This window comes from Penicillium manginii, assembly GCF_028828005.1.
Source record: "Penicillium manginii strain IBT 31320 chromosome Unknown utg000005l:1.0-5665137.0:1.0-5668048.0, whole genome shotgun sequence".
NCBI classification, from domain to species: Eukaryota; Fungi; Ascomycota; class Eurotiomycetes; order Eurotiales; family Aspergillaceae; genus Penicillium; species Penicillium manginii.
Genome location: NW_026643106.1, coordinates 2,381,004 through 2,400,345, shown reverse-complemented (window position 1 = coordinate 2,400,345; position 19,342 = coordinate 2,381,004). Strand labels below are relative to the sequence as shown.

Here is a 19,342-nt window from a genome sequence, read left to right as displayed (position 1 = left end):
AGCACGCGATGATAGGGTACCAAATCCAATGTTTAATGAGAACGATCATCCACTAAAGCACTTTCATATGTAATTGTATATGTATACTATACTCGGCCCTCGGTATCCTAGGATCGCGTAGTTTTGATGAGCTGGGGAAACAACCTTGGAACCCTTGGGAGAGAGGCCCAATGAGATGAGAGGAAACTAAAACGGGGGGATCTTCCACCGAGATCTTACCGCCTTCCGGAACAACTCTCTACTCACGTGATTCGATTGCCACTATTTTCACAAGCGGACAAGACACCTTCTTTGATCTCGAGCTTTGTTAACTAACCACCTTTTGACTTCGTCCTCAAACCGCTGCTATGGCCTGGCGTAATCAAGGAATCACTGGTTCCAACAACATTCCCCTGGGCCGACGTCGGTTCGCGGGTGATGAAGGAGGAGAAGAAGATGATAGTCGCACCGCGACTCCTTCCTCCATGCCCGATGGCCCTAAGCGTGGTCGCAGCCCTGTTCGAGGTGAGTTTTCCTACCTTAACGCGATACCGGAATCCGTTCCTTTCTCACAATTTTCTCTTATCACCAATAGCGGAACCTCAAGTCGACAGCGATGGCGTAAAGCGGCGCAAGAAGCGTAACCGCTGGGGTGATCAGCAGGAGAACAAGGCTGCTGGTCTCATGGGCCTTCCCACGATGATCATGGCCAACTTCACCAGCGAGCAGCTCGAGGCATACACTCTGCATCTGCGTATCGAGGAGATCAGCCAAAAGCTTCGGATCAACGATGTGGTCCCAGCCGACGGTGATCGGTATGTTCCCATCTAACCTTCTTGTGTTTTTGCATCCTACTCACTCCTTTCTTAGATCTCCCTCGCCCCCGCCTCAATATGACAACTTCGGTCGCCGTGTGAACACCCGCGAGTACCGCTACCGCAAGCGTCTTGAGGATGAGCGTCACAAGTTGGTCGAGAAGGCCATGAAGACCATTCCTAACTATCACCCGCCCTCTGACTATAGACGACCCACCAAGACTCAAGAGAAGGTCTACGTTCCAGTGAATGACTATCCAGAGATTAACTTCAGTATGATAACTAACCCTCTAACTCCGAACTATCCCTCTATCGTGTCTGCCATGACTTCCTGCTCGACTCGAGTTGACGAGACATTTCCTCGGATGCCGTCGGCCCGTTTCTTGCTAACCCTTGGTGCTTAATGCTGCACATTGCTTGACACGATTTCACAATTACCTGATTACTAACACTTAGCTCTTTGCTATCTTTTTTAAGTTGGCTTACTTATAGGACCTCGTGGAAACACCCTGAAGAAAATGGAGACCGAATCCGGCGCTAAAATTGCCATCCGTGGTAAAGGTTCCGTCAAGGAAGGAAAGGGTCGTTCTGATGCGGCTCACGCTAGCAACCAGGAGGAGGATCTTCACTGCTTGATCATGGCAGATACAGAAGAGAAGGTGAACAAGGCCAAGAAACTTGTCCACAACGTTATCGAGACTGTATGTCGCGTCCAATCCTTCTTTTTGTTGTCTGGGACATCTGAGCTAATTATCTATCTACAGGCTGCCTCCATTCCTGAGGGTCAAAACGAGCTCAAGCGCAACCAGCTTCGTGAGCTCGCCGCCCTTAACGGTACTCTCCGTGACGACGAGAACCAAGCTTGCCAGAACTGTAAGTATCGACTCTCCACTATATGAAGTATCACTTCTGACCATGATGAATAGGTGGTCAAATTGGACACCGCAAGTACGATTGCCCTGAGCAGCGAAACTTCACCACCAACATCATTTGCCGTGTCTGTGGCAACGCTGGCCATATGGCTCGTGACTGTCCCGATCGACAGAGAGGCAGCGATTGGCGCAACAATGGTGGCGCTGGTGCCCGTGGACCTCGTGCTATTGGCACTGGTGATGCTGTGGATCGCGAAATGGAGGTTAGTTCTTCCGTCCACTATAACTGTCTTCATAAAAAACTAACGCATCTGCTAGCAACTCATGAACGAGCTTTCTGGAGGTGCTCCCGGTGAGTACCCGCCCCGTCGCATCGAGGCTGGTCCCGAGTCTGGATATCCTCCCCCTGATGATCGGGATGCGAAGCCCTGGCAGCAACGTGGCCCGCCAGCAAGCGATGTGGCCCCCTGGCAACAGAGAGGCCGCGAAACCCGCTCTCGCGACGAATACGTTCCCCGCGACCAGGGCGCTGCTCCTCCCTGGGCTTCTCAGAGCCGTGGCAACGACTATGGCGGTTACGGTCAGCAAACCGGATATGCCGCTCCCGGGACTGCTCCTGGCGCTGCTCCTGGCGCTCCTCCTGGTGCTGCCCCTGGTGCTGCCCCTTGGCAACAACAGGCTCCTCCTGGTGGACAGCCGGGCTATGGATACGGTGCTTACGGAGGTGGCTACGCCTATCCTCCTGGCATGGCAGCTCCTCCCCCTCCCCCCCCGGAATGCCCCCTATGTATAATGGTGCCGGAAGCCCGCCGCCTCCTCCTCCCCCAGGCGATCAGCCCCCACCTCCACCTCCCAGCGATCAGCCCCCGCCCCCTCCCCCCCCCTGCATAAACGAAATTGGGGATACTTTAGAAAAGTCATCAGAAATGTGTTCGCTTTTGTTCTTGCTATCAGTGATACCGACGGGATGGTTTAGCTCTTTCCTTTTATTATGTGAAGTAATACAGTTTGGCTTAAAGGTGAATCTTGATATCAGTAATTTTTACATTATGATAGTCACCTGGGTAGAGTAGATTCTAGATTTCTGGAGTCTTTATTCGATTTTGACACATCGTGACCTTTACTATTCGAATAACTAATTACTCGAGTTCTAACGGAATAGTTCGTGTATCTCGTACAGTCCGGAGGTCCACTTCTGCCTCAGGCCCCACAATCTCCAGTCTTGGCTCATCACAACTCTGCAACTTTTTCTTCCCCCCGCAAATCGCTTACAGGTACTGCATTGATTTCCTTGAGTCCTAATCGCCATATTCTCCCAGTTCCGGGACACGGCTCAGCATTATTCTATCACCGTATCGGATCTACATTGCATATGCAGGGACCGTCGTACGGCGACTTCTCCCTATCTTCGGGGCCGAACATGAACGCTGCCGCCGCACCCACTCAGCGTAAACCTTCTTCGCAGTCCCAGCGTAAGCCATCCGGCCAATCTGATATATCCAACCATGGTCAGTCTCTAAGGCAAACAATCCCTTCTGTGAATCTCAGAGATTCTGCGCGTGAGGGCTCGACGCGTCGGGCCTCTATGTCAACTTCGACTGCTTCGTCTCCCCCAAAATGGTGGCGCATTCGCCTCTTTCGTGGCATGATTCAGGATGTTAAACGAAGAGCACCATATTATTGGAGTGATTGGACGGATGCATGGGACTACCGCATCGTACCTGCGACTGTTTATATGTATTTTGCTAAGTATGTTTTCCCAACTCTTGCATTTTTTTTTCTTATCCTTTTCTTTGCCATGAAATGGTTCAATCTTTACGGGTTTCCCTTGGAATTCTGGCAATCCACTACTACTGGTACATAAAATACTAGTACGGCTGAGAACTCACATCTCTGCAGTATTCTGCCCGCTCTGGCCTTCTCTTTGGATATGTTCGAAAAGACGAATCAAAGTTACGGAGTTAATGAAGTTTTGCTTGCATCTGTTCTTGGGGCAATTGTCTTCTCGCTGTTCGCCGCTCAGCCTTTGGTCATTGTCGGTGTCACTGGTGTGTTCTGCTTTTTCTTGAATAATATTCCATACGAGCTAAAATGCTAATAATTCAGGTCCTATAACCGTGTTTAATTACACGGTCTATGATATTATCTCTCCCAGAGGTACTCCATATCTGCCGTTCATGTGCTGGATTGGCATGTAAGTCGTTAACTTAGGGCCCGAAATCGTCTATCCAACAACACTCGCTAACGTGCTCTCTAGCTGGTCCCTAATTATGCATTGGTTATTGGCTATCACAAACTCTTGCAACGCCTTGAAGTATGTCACTCGGTTCTCGTGTGATATCTTTGGCTTTTATGTTGCTTTCATTTATCTTCAAAAGGGTATTCAAGTCCTGACTAGGCAATGGGGACAAGTCGGAGAGACATCCGCTTACCTTGCCATTATGGTGGCTCTTCTTGTCCTGATGAGCGCATGGATCTGCGGGGAGTTGGGTAACAGCAACCTCTTCAAAAGATATATTCGCAAATTCCTAGAGGACTATGGAACTCCTTTGACGATTATCTTCTTTACTGGTTTCGTCCACATTGGTCAAATGCGGGATGTTAATGTTTCCACTCTTCCCACGAGCAAGGCATTCTTCCCTACCCTCGATCGTCCATGGCTGGTGCACTTTTGGAATATCGATGTTGGTGACATCTTCTTGGCCATTCCATTTGCAGTTCTTCTGACGATTCTTTTCTATTTCGATCACAATGGTTGGTCTCCCTCATCAAACAGTTACTCCCGTTTCCAAGAGGTTTATTGCTCACTTTATTTTCAGTATCTTCTCTTATCGCACAGGGCACTGAATTTCCTTTAAGGAAGCCCGCTGGCTTCCATTGGGATCTCTGGCTTCTCGGTCTTACAACATTTATTGGCGGTCTTCTCGGAATTCCATTCCCTAATGGACTCATCCCACAAGCCCCCTTTCACACTGCCGCGCTCTGCGTCACTCGACAGGTAGCGGATGAGGATGAAGCTAACAAGGGCAAAGCCATCCGGGTCACCGACCATGTCGTGGAACAGAGAGTGAGCAATTTCGCTCAGGGTCTACTGACTCTCGGCACGATGACCGGTCCGCTCTTGATTGTCCTGCATTTAATCCCACAGGGTGTCATGGCCGGTCTGTTTTTTGTCATGGGTGTCCAAGCCTTACAAGGCAACGGCATTACCCAGAAACTCATTTTCCTTGCTCAAGACAAAGCCTTTACCCCCGCGTCTAACCCGCTCAAGCGGATCGAGCGCCGTGCTGCTATCTGGGCATTTGTTATCCTTGAGTTGGTTGGATTTGGTGCTACCTTTGCCATCACCCAAACCATTGCAGCTATTGGTTTCCCTGTCATCATTCTCATTTTGGTCCCTGTGCGGACCTTCCTACTTCCTTTTTGGTTTACTCGCGAGGAATTAGGCGCATTGGATGGACCTACTGCTAGCCCCTTCACCATGGAGAGTGTTGGTGGCACTTATGGGCTCGACGTGGAAACTACTGATGCAGTCGCGAGCGGGGCCCAAAATTCGCCTAGTGATGGAAATGGTATTCTCGAAGGTCGCCTTTCGTCCTCTTCGGAATCTGCTGTCGATGGTAATGATCTTGAGAGGGGCGAGGCATACGAGATGACAACCCGGTCTTCGGTTCGCAGAAGAAGCACCACTAGCCGCATCGACTGAAGGCCATGTGTCATTCGGCCTTTTAATATTGAATCTAGCTATCTGTCTAAAATAGAGTGGCATGTAAATGTCTAAGTTCTAATACTTCTACATGAAGTTGGCCTCCAAGTTGTCTATACATCCCAACCCTAAATACACGTGACCCAGTATACATCGGAGCCGTTTTGCCCGAATCGAAGGCGGTCACTTCTCACCGCGTCAGAAAAGTAACTTTTTCTGCCGCAAATTTTCCAAGAACAAAGTAGCAAGCAACAATGGCGTCCCCAAAAGAGGATCCGAGGTCTGAGGACTCTTATGAGTCTGATCATTCTGAAACAAGTCAACGCGATACTCAAGATCGTGCGCCAAAGCGCCGCCGCCTCTCCGAATCCTCAGACGATGGTTATGTCGCCCCAGCACCGCTCCCCACCCTCTCTCGCATCAAGAAGAAAGATGATACCAAGAAACCCGAAGTGACAGACGAGGATGAGCCCGTTTTGATCAAAGATGCTCTGGAAATTGGATTGCGGGCCGAGTCATCCACATTCGGTGCCTTAAACTTAGCTCCATGGCTCGTTGGCTCCTTGTCGACGATGGCTATTCGTCGCCCCACGGCTATTCAGAAGGCGTGTATTCCAGAGATTCTGAATGGAAGAGACTGCATTGGTGGTAGCCGAACTGGCTCGGGAAAAACAATGGCATTTGCGGTCCCTATCTTGCAGAAATGGGCCCAGGACCCGTTTGGTATATTTGCGATTGTGTTGACGCCGACGAGGTAAGTTTCTTTTTCCCGAAGAAAAGAAAAGAAAAAAAAACATATTCCATTGTTTGAAAGATCCCAGTTCCTAATTCAATTCTAAATCTATAGAGAGCTTGCGCTGCAAATCTTCGAGCAGTTCAAAGCCATCTCGGCACCCCAGAGCATGAAGCCCATTCTTGTCACCGGCGGCACAGACATGCGACAGCAGGCAATCGAGCTCGCACAACGGCCTCACGTCGTTATTGCGACCCCCGGTCGACTGGCAGATCACATCAGGACATCCGGAAAAGATACCGTTGCCGGACTGGGTCGGGTGAAAATGGTCGTTCTCGATGAGGCAGATCGGCTACTCGCCAGCGGACAGGGAAGCATGTTACCAGACGTCGAGACCTGTCTTTCGGCACTCCCCCCTTCAGCCGAGCGACAAACTTTGCTGTTCACAGCTACCCTGACTGCCGAAGTGCGCGCATTACAGTCCCTACCGCGCACCCCTAACAAGCCTCCCATCTTCGTGACCGAAGTCTCCACCGAAAACCAAGGCAATATCCCACCCACCCTCAAGCAAACATACATCAAAGTCCCCATGACCCACCGTGAAGTCTTCTTGCATGTCCTGCTCTCTACGGAGGAGAATGTTTCGAAACCTGCTATCATCTTCTGCAATCACACCAAGACCGCCGATCTAATTGAGCGCACTCTGCGCCGACTTGGTCACCGCGCCACCTCCCTTCACAGTATTCTTCCCCAGTCAGAGCGTACTTCCAATCTTGGCCGATTCCGCGCTGGAGCTGCGCGCATCCTGGTCGCTACGGATGTCGCTTCTCGTGGCTTGGATATCCCATCTGTCAGCCTCGTCATCAACTATGACGTGCCTCGCAATCCAGATGATTACGTCCACCGTGTCGGTCGTACTGCGCGTGCGGGTCGGACCGGTGAGGCTGTTACGCTCGTGGGACAGCGTGACGTGGAACTCGTTCTGGCAATTGAGGCACGCGTAGGCCGCCAGATGGATGAGTTCGCCGAAGAGGGTGTCAGTATTGAGGGCCGTGTGACGAGAACCGGCGCTTTGAAGGAGGTTGGAGCTGCCAAGCGCGAGGCTCTGGGTGAGATTGACGAGGGCCGTGATGTACTGGGACGGAAGCGGAATAAGCTCAAGAAGGTCCGGTGAAGGGTGATTTAAATACTCTGTTCATATTTCAATTTCTATCTGATACCATATTCCGAATCTATGAGAGCTTTTTAGCGTTGTCATGACATGGTCATCTGCAACTGATATCCTCTATAAACAAACGCTTCGGCAGTCTACCGAAGGTCACTGTATCAAGGGCACTTCTCCTCCTATCCCTCCTAGGACGTATTCGAATTCATCGCGCTGCTTTCTGGGGGTTGTCTTTTCAGGCTCCCCCATCAGAGTCACGGCTGTCATCGGCTCCATCCCCTGCTCAGCGCTGGCCAGTCCAGCGAACCAGCTGTTGTTATCAAGCCATGTATCATTAGGGGTGGGAGACAAAGCGACGATGGGGCCAAAATTTTCGGTTCTCAGCTCATCAAGCTCGAGGTAGTCGCTTTGGGTAGTATTCAAGAAAGACGGGGACAGTCCGATAGGCGAGGGATTCTGGGAGATGGCGAACGGATGAGCCGTTGAGTTTGCTACCCAGTTACATGGTTCCTTCGATGATTCCATCGCTAATTGTGTGTTGTAGAGTGTCTGCTTCTCTTCGTGACTTATAGTAGTAGTTGGTGGGTTGTATGCGTCCATTGAAGGTGGATGTGTTCTCATTAGAACAGAATCGAGAGCCTCGTCGAGTGCAGCGTCAAAAATAATTCCAGTTGGCCCAATCTCCGCTTTTGGTGCAGATAGTTCCATCGGATCTATCACGCCACTCAGTTCGCTTCCCTCCGTGGTGTTGGTTTCGATATTGTCAGAGGAGCGTCGTGCTGCCAGTGGTTGATGTATGTTCATGCCGTGGCTATCGCAATTCCAATGCCTTGATTTGCATTCCGTTTCTTGCTTCGGGGGTGAAGAAGCTATGATTTGTTGTGATAACTTGAGCTGCATAAAGCAAAGAAGTCAGTTAGGGTTGCCATATTATCGTTGGTTTGGTTTCGCATACTCTTTCCTGTCGACAATGGCCACAAGCAGGGTTGTAAATCATGTTGTGAATAATAGTGTATATCGATCTGATTAAGTCGGGACTCTTGATGTTTAATCACTGTGCATGAAATTAAATATGCAAAATGGGTGATGAGTTGAGTGGTAGGAGAAGTGCTGCCTGCGCTGCACAGCCGGGGTTCAATTTGGCTTGAACCCCTAAGGCCGATGAGCCCCCTGTTGAGCCCAGTCTGGATCTATTGATGGGGCACTCTTTACACCGTACGGAGTACATGTCGATCTAGTAGATTGAGTTCTAGGCCGGCATAACACTTTCTGGTCAGATTGGTTAGATGAAAGCATATTCATTGGGCTACATACTCAGAGCCAACTACGGAGTATGGGGTATCTCCATGTACGGATGACGTGGTAGGCATTAGTGTGGCCACCATTCGGTCACTCTTCCCTAGGCTAAGTAATAGTGCCAGAATATCTACCCCCAATTTGCACTGTTGTGGAAATACCATACCCCATCAACGGTTGATAGAACATATGCGATGTTCTGCGTAGCGTTGAGTAGCCTCTATTCCACACCGGCAATGAATACCCGCCAATCTCGCAAGACAGTCTCTATTCAACGCAGTACAGCTTTCGATTCCATTCCATTCGATCCAACCTGGAGATATCTGACATATTTCACCGTCACAAGACCGCAGCCTGCAGGCCTCTATTGGCCATTAGTTCAGGGGGGGTAGATCCATTTGGTCTCTGGGCTACTGCGCTGAATCAGGACCAAGACAATCTTCAGTACACAAGCTGGCTCAATTTGTTGAGTTCGAATGTCGATTCTGGGTGAGAGAGCCCTTTGTCAACAAATGCCTTCCCTTTTCGTTATCCTGCACACCGGATCCTTCCCAAGGCCCAATGTGGCCAGGGCTGGCGATCGGCGCTACGCCAGGGTAACGCAGCCATGTCATGATGCATTCATGCATTCCCATTTTCTCACTCCTAACCAGCTCTGATAGCCACTTCCATCAACTTACTTCTTCTTTAGACCATGTACATACTCACTACTCTCATCTTTGCCGTGAAGAGACAGCCTTGCCGACATCTTCCACCGCTAACTTGTATGACTGCGGTTGATTCCAGACACCTGGGTATTTAAAAGTGTACAAATGGTATCATTGGTAGTAAGAGTAATAAGAATATTCTAGAGGACGCCGCCTGCTCCCAAAATTAAACCACCTTCGCATCTCCATATGCCAGCCGACAAGTATGTTCATCAAAGCAACAGTTCGTTCGTCACAGTCAACACAAACATCGAGTTCACCGAGATCCGTAGAAAAGCAGAATGCCTCGCAAAAAAGCAATGGGTAATCGAAGAATGAAAGGAAAAGTGTTTTGTTGTATGGCATATCAGCCACGGCCATCAACCTGTCCGGTCCATGCGTCCGAACTGTCCTGGCTGCCTGCCGTGCTCATGAGCTTGAGTAACCCGTCCACCGCGTCCCCTCTTTGAGACGGTGATAGTTCCTCGTGCTTGTCGGACTCTTCCTCTGGTCTTGGTTCCTCGCTCACTTCACGTGTGCGGCTCTGGCGGACGATAGTAGCGGGCGGGCTGCTCAGTTGCATTGGTGATCCAAATGCGCGGGGTGGAGTGCGTTGGGATGGTTTCACGCAGGACGAAGAGTCAGGGAATGCGGAGCGGTGTCTGGGGAGATCAGGCGTGCTTCGGAAAGGAGTGGAGGTCATGTCGGCCATGGTACCAATGCGGGGAGTACGGAATTGAGAGGGGGTGCTGGTGTTTTTGAAGGAGACGGAGGGGGATGAGAGAGCGGAGAGAGAGACCCGAGGACACTTGCGGCTGTGTGCTTCCAGTTCGGATACTCGGCGATCGAATTGGTGACGAGGCACATTCCGCATGGCGGTTTGTAGGGTGTTTCGGAGAAGCTTCGCTTTCTGGAATATAGTTAGGACGAGTGCCGTGACAATACAATTCTAAAACTATTTCGACTGACCTCCTGAATAAACATTTTCCGCGCATCTGAGTCCACGGATACGGATCTTGTGTGTTTTTCTAGGCTCCGAGGCGCGGTTGGGGACAGCTCTGTGTCCATCTGATCTTCGACCGTCTCGTCGCGTTCCGGCTGGGTGGTTGAGGCGAGTGTCGAGACGCAGGCATCAACATCTGTCGCGTTTGGTACTTGGGCAGGCTATTATAAAATATATTTGTTAGTCAATTGACATCGAGACGTGCGCTAGAAGCAACTTAATGGCCAACTAACCTCGTGGATGCTCTGTTTGATGGTGGATTGAGAACTTGGTTCTTGCGAGCCCAGCGGATCCTGCCCGTGTCCGGTGTTGTTGATTTCGACCTCGTCCACCTGATCTCTACTTCTCTTTTGGCCGGCGAATATGGGCGAAGGTAGGAGCTTCTTAGGTGAAATATTTGTGAAAAGCGTTCGCTTGGTGGGCGTGCCGACGACCGAGAGCGACTGTTTGCTCTGGTGGGCCGGCGAGAGACACGCGTTGGCGTCCTTCTCGCCTAGAATGCGGCGTCCGTCCTTAATCGGACTGAAAGGCATTGTTGTGGACTGCATGGTAAAGCGTATGTGGGATCAATTGAGGTCGGGGGGAGGTGTTGGGGTCGAGAGAGATCGAAAGATACACGCCGTAGCGGGGGAAGTGGGCTCGGGACGGGGGACCGGGGCAATCCACGCGTTGAGGGATACAAGAAAGGAAGAGGTAAATGAAAAGATCAATAGACACAATGAAAGTGGGAAGAACAAGACGGGATTGGATTGAAGAAGAACAAGAGCAAGAACAAGGGTACTAAACAAAAAAAACGGTCGCGTCAATCGCGTATAGACCCCCGATTACTAGCTTTGTATAGAGCACGGACACGGTCACGGTCACGGCTCCACAGCGTGTGGTCGTGTTGAGCACGCGTCCACTGCGCGAGTTGCGGAGCTCCTGAGTCGGAGCTTGTTTTGATGGAGTTTGGCTAATTTAAACAGTGACAGTTGGTAGTGGTGTATTAACCAATATCAGGTAGTACTGTGTATACTGTGTATACTAGTAAAGCTGCTTGATCATGGTCTGCAGCTTAAAATCTTTGTCTTGCCTATACGATAATTTGCCACACAATTTTTCAATATCGCTAATGATTGTTTTGTGTTCTTTTATTTCAAGTTCCTCTAGTGTATACTGCATACTCCATTCTTTGAAAATCAGTGTATTGAATGTCGGTCCATTTGAATGACAATCCCATCACGCGTCTCGCCAGGAATTCTCTAGGTCAGGTGTCACGTTCTCAGACCTCCGGGGTGAGCAAAATAGAGTATATTGATATATTGTATAGCAATTCTATGTATGGAGAGGGGAATGAAGAAGAGAAATTTTAATCAGTGGTACCAGTATACTTAGTACTAGTAGTAGTAGTAGGATGGTGCAGTAGATATAGAAACTGTAGCCAATGTAGTCAACTGATCATGTGACCTGCCGATCCTGGGATATTCAAGTTCAAGATACTACTAGTAGGAGCATAAAATAGATGGATTGGAACTCGACTTTCATGAAGGACTACGAGTAGTACTAGTACTATGTAATAGGCTGAAGACCGGAGGTATCGTATCTCGTAGGTACCAGTAGTACATTGATGGCCTACTACAGAAATATACATTGTTGAACTTCAACTTCAAGTTGCCCAGGTGAAGTTCACTGTACACCTACATGTTAGCTACTAATACCAGTGTTTTTTTTTGCAAGAAACACAAATCGAAAGCCTGAGTACCTACCTAGGTAGGTATCTACTAATCTCTACTAGTACTCCAGGGTTACTTGCATCCGCGGATGCACCTCCGCATGACATCATCGAAGCCTGCAACATCGAACTCGAACCGAATACCTCGTACTTTGGTACTCACACTGCATTAAACCTTTACTGGTCCAATCAGCTACCTCAATATTACCTTTTGCAGACCCCTGTATTAACATAGTAAGATCTGGAGGGAAACACCTGGGGTCGTGAAGAAGAACTCGAACTCAGCTGAGCCCGACTTCTTCCCCGCATTTCACCCTGGGCTTAGTTCGCATTCTGGCCCTTCGGTACAACCTATTCTTATTACATCTTTGGCTCCTGGTGACCCCTGGCCAAAGATTTCTTCGATCCGCCCGAATTCCTTTCCGAGCTGCACACAATGCAGCTTTCCCTCGCAGTTCTGGCTGCGGCCGTCACACAGGCGGCCCTGACCACTGCTTCCTCCTTGACACCGCCAGTCCTTCCGTTAATCGTGCGAAACCCCTACCTGAGCACTTGGCTAGGGAACGCCCGAGAGGCTCCATGGTCCAAATGGCCTATGTTCTATACCGGGGAGGAGATTGGTCTCTCCGTGATGGCCCATGTCCCGAGTCAGGGGGCCGTCTATCCCCTTGTTGGTAAACCCCAGGACTCTCTGTCATCGGACCAAGTCCACTTCCCCGAATACCTGGGCAACAACTACGATGCCTCTACCACAAACTTCACCTATCGTATCGACACTGGCTCTTCTGCTCCCCTAGACATTACGGTCTCCTTCCTCTCGCCCATTACGCCAACCTCGACCTTGCGACAGTCGATCCCGGCCTCCTACGTCACGATCGATGTACATGGAGAGACCGATGTCAATGTGTATATGGATATCGATGCCCGCTGGGTCACTGGCGATCATGGAACTAAAATAAACTGGGCGTGGGATACAATCGATGTCGAAGACAAGACAAGCAAGAAGCCAGCCCTCCAAAGCTGGCAAATTCGTAGAGAACAGGAGCTTCACCTGTCGGAAATCCGCGACCGTGCCGAATGGGGCACTCTTCATTTCACTGGCCCGGCTGTAAGTAATGCAGTATCCCGTATCTCACATCCTTCCCCCTCTAATATGAAACTAGAATGCTCGATACCAATCCGGCGAGGCAGCCAAGGTCCGTAGAAGCTTCGCAAAGACCGGCTCCTTGACGAACGAGAATGATGATGATTTCCGTTCCATCAATGATCGATCGCCTGTCTTTTCGTTTTCTCAATCATTCAGCTTGGGTCATTCCACCAAGAAGAGCTCGGAAAGTGTCACATTTACCCTTGCTCTGATTCAGATCCCCGTTGTGCAATATGCAGCCGCCCGCGGCCTGACAATGATGCGCCCTCTGTGGGAGTCTTGGTTCCCCACCACCGAGGAACTATTGACTTTCCACTACAATGACCACGCTGTGGCTGCGTCCCTGGCATCTAACTACTCGGCACAAGTGGCCAAAGATGCTTACCTCTCCGGTGCCGATGACTACGTTGATATCGTCGCTCTCTCGGCGCGTCAGGTTATGGGCGCCACCACTTTCTCAGGAACCCCAGACGACCCCATTCTGTTCTTGAAGGAGATTTCCTCGAATGGAAACTTCCAAACCATTGATGTCATCTTCCCAGCGTTCCCATTCTTCTTGTACACCAACCCACGTTGGTTGGCGTATCTCTTGGAGCCTCTTATCGAGCATATGCTTAGCGGACAATACCCCAACACCTACGCCATGCACGATCTGGGTACCCACTTCCCCAATGCCACCGGCCACCCCGATGGAAACGATGAGTATATGCCCGTGGAAGAATGCGGAAACATCTTGATCATGGGCCTGGCGATTGCCAATTCGCTCCAGTACGAGGATTCATCTACTGCCTCCTCTTTCTGGTCTGCGCAAGGCTCGCCCTCGTGGACCGCCTCCAGCGATTCGGATTCACTCTTCCCTCTCAGTGATCTTCAGACATTTTCTGGAGTCGCACACCAAGACGGCAAATGGGGCGGCGGTATCGAGGGTGAGCACCTTGCCAGAAAGTGGGTGCAGCGAAGCTACACCCTCTGGAAGCAGTGGACTGGTTACCTGGTGGAGTTCTCTCTTGAACCCGCTAACCAACGTGAGTGATATGATCATCTTATGTCCTGATGTATGCAATTTTGACCTCGCTATAGTGTCTACCGATGATTTCGCTGGCTGGCTTGCTCTGCAGACAAATCTTGCCTTGAAGGGTATCGTGGGTATCAACGCGATGAGCAAGCTTGCCGACCTGACCGGACACGACTCCGACGCTAAGTATTTCAAGGTACGTAAAATTATCGCTTTCAATTACACGCTCACTCCTCTAACTTATATGTCTAGGATATTGCCGACGAGTATATTGCCAAGTGGGAAGAGTATGGCATGTCCCGCGACAAGTCACACGCCAAACTCGCCTACGACTGGTACGGCTCCTGGACAACAATTTACAACCTCTACGCCGACGCTCAGCTCTGCTTCCATCTAGAAGGAACAAGCCTCTCATCAAATGAATCCGCGGGCTTCGTCCCCCGACACATCTACCAGAAACAGTCCATCTGGTACCACTACGTCCGCCAGAAGTACGGCCTTCCCTTGGACAGCCGACACTTGTATACCAAGACGGATTGGGAGTTCTTCTCCATGGCCGTTGCCTCAACGCCCGTTCGTTCGGAGATTCTAGAATCAGTTGCACGATGGGTCAATGAGACCGTCACGGACCGACCGTTCACCGATCTTCACAAGACCGAGGGCGATGGAAACTTCCCCGGTCCAAACTTCTTTGCTCGCCCTGTTATCGGTGGTCATTTCGCTTTCTTGGCGCTGGAGCGCGCTTGTGGTGGGCAGGCCATGCAGGGCCTGTCATTCCTGGATGATATCGATGAGCAGACATTCAAGAAGTGGTCTGCTAGTGCTGAAGCTGCAGCTAAGGAGTCGCAGCTGTGGAGACACGGCTCTGGAGAGCTGTAAATGGCGTCGACTTGAGCCGCAGTCTTTCGTTTGAAGCATATGCATTTCGGGACGTGGGTGGATCTCCACGTCACTTTCTCGGTGCTACTCATTCGTAAATAGTAGCTTTATATACTATCTTGGCTTACTTTTGATGAAGTTCGGTTTCTGCTACCGAGCTCAGAGATGATATCAAATGAAGTTGACTTTGGATTTCTCACCAATACCCATTCTTCCTCTTACCTATCTCTATCGTAAGTAGTTTCGACTGCATAAACCTTGAAGCATCGAATGCGGATCAGATATCCGTGGGGCTTCAGCAAGCTCCAAGCCAGCCGCAGCTAGAGCTGGAGTTATCGATGGTACCCCACTTCAACCTTGGAAGTTCCTTTACATGATATGCCCAATACTCGGGCCAGGCTTGAAACCTTGGAACCTTTCGAAGTCATTGGCAAGCTCGTACCAAGGCTTCTCTTCTCTACATTTGAACTACAATTGCAAGTCCTATTTCAGATGAAGGATTTCATTGCGTTCCTAAATTTTTATGACGTTTGGATCGAATCAAATTACATGAGCCCGTTGAATTTCAGTCATCAAATTCACGTTTGCACACGTCAACATCCGAGAAAACATGTTAAGCACGAGTCAAGTCACACATAGACCTCCAAACACCTCAATCAAGGCGAAAAGAAGGCCGACTAATTTTTTTTAGAAAAAAGGGCGAGAGAGAGAGAGATCATATTCCCCAGAAAACTAAATCAGTGGAAAATAAATGGAAGGCACGCTGGCTGGGGCAGCAGGGCACCTTCGATTCATATGGGGCGAGGGAATTTATGCGCCCAGGCTGGGGAAGTTCTTCTCGTCGACGGTAGGGCCAGCGGGGGCACGGCCGCCACGGGGGGCAGCAGCAGCACCGCCACGGGGAGCACCACCGCGGGGAGCACCGCGAGGAGCGCGGTCGCCACGGGGAGCGCGGTCACCGCGAGGAGCACGGTCACCACCACGGGGAGCACGGTCGCCACGGGGAGCGCGGTCACCACCACGGCCACCACGGGGGCCGTTGGAGGGGCCGGTGCGGGGCTGCTCGACGAAGCGCAGGTCGACGTCAAGGAAGTTCTTCTCCTTGCGCTGCTTCTGGCGCTGGCTCTTCTCGTTTGAGGCGGCAATGAAGTCCTCCTCGTTCTGGTGAGAGAGCTCCTTGGCGGCATCCCACTTCTTGTCGGCCTTGGTGCCCTCGTTGGCGGAGCGGACAGGCTTAGCAGCCAGGCTGGCCTTGGCGGCCTTCTCAGCGAGGTAGGCATCGAAGGAGACGGACTTGTCGGCCTCCTCGGCCTCCTCAGCGGGAGTCTGGGGCTCGGTCTCGTCGGCCTGGGCGATCTTCTCGCCGGCACGCTCATCGTCCCAGGTCTTCTCGCCGCCCTCAGCACCCCAGCCCTGCTGGACCTGCTTGCGGGTGTCGCTGTGAGATGATTGTTAGCCTTTTGTCCAATGGATTGTGTTCCTAACTGTAATATCGAGAAGATCTTGCAGTTATTGTTTCATCTGGAGGGGTTGCTTACGTCTGGCCAGTGCGGGACTGACGGTCACCACGGGGGCGACGCTCACCACGGCGAGCGGGCTGCTCGGCCTCATCGGTGGGCTTGGTGCGGTTGTTCTGGCGACCGGCGTTGCGGTCCTTAAAGGCTGTGTGACCCGAATGTATCAGCTCCAGGTCTTTTTCTTCGCCTACTACCCCTCTTTTGCGAATTTCTGAACTCAATTGATCACATACCAGCGTCGTTTCCAGCAGCGTTCACACGGCCACCGCGGCGGTTGTTGTTCTCGCGGGGGGTGGTGGTGGCGGCGGGAGCCTCCTTGGGGCCATCACGCTTGCCATGGCGGGGAGCCGGTCGGTCGACGGCCCGGGCGGGGGGAGGAGCAGGTCTGTTGGGGTCGAGCTCAGGGTCGTTACCTGCAACGATAGGGAAAAAACCATGATTAGTGGACGATATTCATTTCGAAAAAGCTCATGGTGATGCCGGTGGTCGCCGGAAGCGATTTGTGTGCGGGCGATCGGAAAGGCCCAAAAGCGCAGTAGAACTGGGAAGATTGTGAAGCAAAGGATGAAAATTACCGAGGAGCTCGTAAAGGTTCTGCAGAGACGAAAATAGTATATGTTAGCTATCCTGCCAGCCATTTGTTCGATCCCAATTGCACCGGAGCGAGTGGGAGCTCTCGTAGCTCTTTTATCTTCATCAGCGTACCTTAGACCGAATGGCTTCCGCCATGACGCCTGCTTGCGGAGTCCTTCCGACTGGGAAGGTACTCGACGATCGCGGAGAGGATAGGGAGGGGCACAAGGCAGAACCTCAACAGATCCAGCCTTTTAAATGGAGATTGATATCGCTATCGTTGGGGATGCGAAGGCGATGGGAGGAAGGGCGGGAGTTGTGGTGGTGGAGCACGAATCCGGTTAGGCGCCATTTACTAAGCGAATCAGGCTAGGGCTTAGGGTATCATGGCGTCACTGCCAGCATCATAGATTGTATTAGCATTAGCATTACTGCCTACTTGAGAGATTTTCTCATAACTCAGTGATAGACTGTACATTGTTCTACCTGGTATCAAGAGGGGCAAAGAGATCCATCAGATAATATAGCATCTCAAAACATAATAACGCCTGGCAATGCTCAGAAGACTTTTTAGTAACACGGAATCAAACTCCTTGTCATCGCTCTCCTTTTTCCTTTTTCCCTTTTTTTTTTCAACTTCGTGGATGGTTCTGTTCATAGTTGAATGGGGTTGGGAAATGCATACTGGCACTCAATCCAAATGGATCGTTGTCCAGCATTGGTTCATACTGTCCTAGCAGATGGTTTGCATTTCCGAAGTCCCCGGCTGAACCCTCCCCGCCAGAAGGTGGATTGAATCCGCTCAAGCTGTGTGATCCCGAAGCAACTGATTGAGGTGTGAACCCTGGGACAAATGAACTGTGGATAGATCCTTCTTGGTCATCATCCACCATATCTGCTTGAGCATCGTATTCTTGTTCTAAGAGTGTTAGCAAAGCTCTGGAGGACGAGAAAGACAATGTCATTCGGAGATATTAAATGTGCAATGCTTACCGAGCTGATCATAGTGCTTTTGGAAAGGAGAAGGGTAGTATGCCGATGGGACTCGTCCAGCCCCGGGCCTCCGTGGCTTAGCATCTGACGGATCGGTATGGGGCATACTAATAGCTGGTGGCGAAGTCTGATTGTTGAAGGTTCGCGGCTGCGGAAGCAGCTGCGGGCGCCCGGCCTGTGATTCCACGCCGACAGGAGACATGCCGCCTCCTTGGAATGCGAAACCTGGAGACTTGGCGTGCGACGGCGAGGAGACGTGAGAAGTGGGGGTGGCTTGAAACTGCGGCGACGGGACTCCGTAGGCACCTTCGCGCTGCGAGATGCTGAACGCTTCGGGCTTGGAGGCGATGCCAGTAGGATGCCTTTGTCCCGGACGAGGACCCTGAGGAGCTGGCGCCGACTTGGGTGGCATGGGATTAGGAGCTGGTTTGGCGACGGCGCCGGGAGCACCAGTCTTTAAGCGCAACTCCGCCTGGACGTCAATGCCCTTTTCGAGCAGGATGCGCTCCAGCAGGGAGTTCTTGTAGCGCAGCATAAGACATTCGTCGGCGGCGCTACGGTGGCTCTGTTGGAGGCTCTGCAGTTGCTCCTCATTGCGTTTGATGGTGGTTTCAAGTTGACGGATATATTCTGTACGGCGCTCGCGGAATGCGGCCTGTGCCTGTCTGTTGCGCTGCTTGCGTTCTTCAGAGGTAGCATATATCTAGATAAGAAAAAGTAAATTAGTCAGGCCAGAATGAAATGGTGTCAAAGATGGGGGTTGTGGTGATAGGAATGCGGGGCCCCGGATTTATTGCATCTCGATGCAAGATTGGGAAAAGATGTTACGTACAGGTTTGCGACCACCCTTTCTCTTCTGCGTTTGCGCGGCCTCTTGATTTAAAGGCTCGGCTTCAGCGTCGGGCGTTGAGACATTCGAGCTGATCGAACCGTCAGGCCCCGGTTCGGACTTGGGCACAACCGAGTCCATGACCGTGTCATTTTGCTCGGGGTGGGAGGTCTCGACCATAGAGACCATTGGAAAATTGATTGATCTCACAGATCTTGATCTTTATTTATTGATCGGACCTCACTCCCTCAAACCTCTTCTTTCTTTCTGACCCTGCCACGGTGGGAAATTCCCGACAGAGCGCGCGTCCTCCTACTTGATCGCGGCGCAACCTCACTAAAATCCTCCGACCAGGATGGCAATACCGAGCCACAACCACAACCACGGGCTTGGGGTGGAGAGGGGGCAGATGGAACAAGAACA

At 51.2% G+C, this 19,342-nt stretch overlaps 8 protein-coding genes across 8 annotated transcripts; 4 read left to right on the top strand and 4 right to left on the bottom strand.

The window, feature by feature from the left end:
• Window positions 1–347: 347 nt before the first annotated feature.
• On the top strand, window positions 348–2,557 carry bbp (putative zinc knuckle transcription factor/splicing factor MSL5/ZFM1; the record flags this gene model as incomplete). Its single annotated transcript, XM_057103941.1, has 7 exons — window positions 348–504; window positions 575–794; window positions 850–1,067; window positions 1,272–1,495; window positions 1,559–1,667; window positions 1,721–1,929; window positions 1,985–2,557. The coding sequence occupies 7 exons, from the start codon at window positions 348–350 to the stop codon at window positions 2,555–2,557; spliced, it is 1,710 nt and encodes a 569-aa protein (XP_056958898.1).
• Window positions 2,558–3,038: 481 nt separating this feature from the next.
• On the top strand, window positions 3,039–5,372 carry N7533_007290 (anion exchange family protein; the record flags this gene model as incomplete). Its single annotated transcript, XM_057103940.1, has 5 exons — window positions 3,039–3,415; window positions 3,566–3,714; window positions 3,773–3,860; window positions 3,924–4,420; window positions 4,486–5,372. 5 exons carry the CDS (start codon window positions 3,039–3,041, stop codon window positions 5,370–5,372), a joined length of 1,998 nt encoding a protein of 665 aa, XP_056958897.1.
• Window positions 5,373–5,626: 254 nt separating this feature from the next.
• dbp8 (ATP-dependent RNA helicase DBP8) lies at window positions 5,627–7,279 on the top strand (the record flags this gene model as incomplete). The annotated part of the gene is made up of 2 exons (XM_057103939.1): window positions 5,627–6,126; window positions 6,220–7,279. The coding sequence occupies 2 exons, from the start codon at window positions 5,627–5,629 to the stop codon at window positions 7,277–7,279; spliced, it is 1,560 nt and encodes a 519-aa protein (XP_056958896.1).
• A 144-nt stretch (window positions 7,280–7,423) lies between these two features.
• On the bottom strand, window positions 7,424–8,074 carry N7533_007288 (uncharacterized protein; the record flags this gene model as incomplete). The annotated part of the gene is made up of 1 exon (XM_057103938.1): window positions 7,424–8,074. The coding sequence occupies one exon, from the start codon at window positions 8,072–8,074 to the stop codon at window positions 7,424–7,426; it is 651 nt and encodes a 216-aa protein (XP_056958895.1).
• Window positions 8,075–9,619: 1,545 nt separating this feature from the next.
• On the bottom strand, window positions 9,620–10,803 carry N7533_007287 (uncharacterized protein; the record flags this gene model as incomplete). The annotated part of the gene is made up of 3 exons (XM_057103937.1): window positions 9,620–10,162; window positions 10,222–10,416; window positions 10,489–10,803. The coding sequence occupies 3 exons, from the start codon at window positions 10,801–10,803 to the stop codon at window positions 9,620–9,622; spliced, it is 1,053 nt and encodes a 350-aa protein (XP_056958894.1).
• A 1,599-nt stretch (window positions 10,804–12,402) lies between these two features.
• Window positions 12,403–15,007, top strand: N7533_007286 (putative glutaminase; the record flags this gene model as incomplete). Its single annotated transcript, XM_057103936.1, has 4 exons — window positions 12,403–13,074; window positions 13,130–14,138; window positions 14,194–14,324; window positions 14,381–15,007. 4 exons carry the CDS (start codon window positions 12,403–12,405, stop codon window positions 15,005–15,007), a joined length of 2,439 nt encoding a protein of 812 aa, XP_056958893.1.
• Window positions 15,008–15,817: 810 nt separating this feature from the next.
• Window positions 15,818–17,253, bottom strand: stm1 (uncharacterized protein; the record flags this gene model as incomplete). The annotated part of the gene is made up of 5 exons (XM_057103935.1): window positions 15,818–16,445; window positions 16,546–16,669; window positions 16,758–16,937; window positions 17,100–17,118; window positions 17,230–17,253. The coding sequence occupies 5 exons, from the start codon at window positions 17,251–17,253 to the stop codon at window positions 15,818–15,820; spliced, it is 975 nt and encodes a 324-aa protein (XP_056958892.1).
• A 476-nt stretch (window positions 17,254–17,729) lies between these two features.
• On the bottom strand, window positions 17,730–19,108 carry N7533_007284 (bZIP transcription factor; the record flags this gene model as incomplete). The annotated part of the gene is made up of 3 exons (XM_057103934.1): window positions 17,730–18,016; window positions 18,091–18,793; window positions 18,923–19,108. 3 exons carry the CDS (start codon window positions 19,106–19,108, stop codon window positions 17,730–17,732), a joined length of 1,176 nt encoding a protein of 391 aa, XP_056958891.1.
• Between the last annotated feature and the right edge of the window lie 234 nt (window positions 19,109–19,342).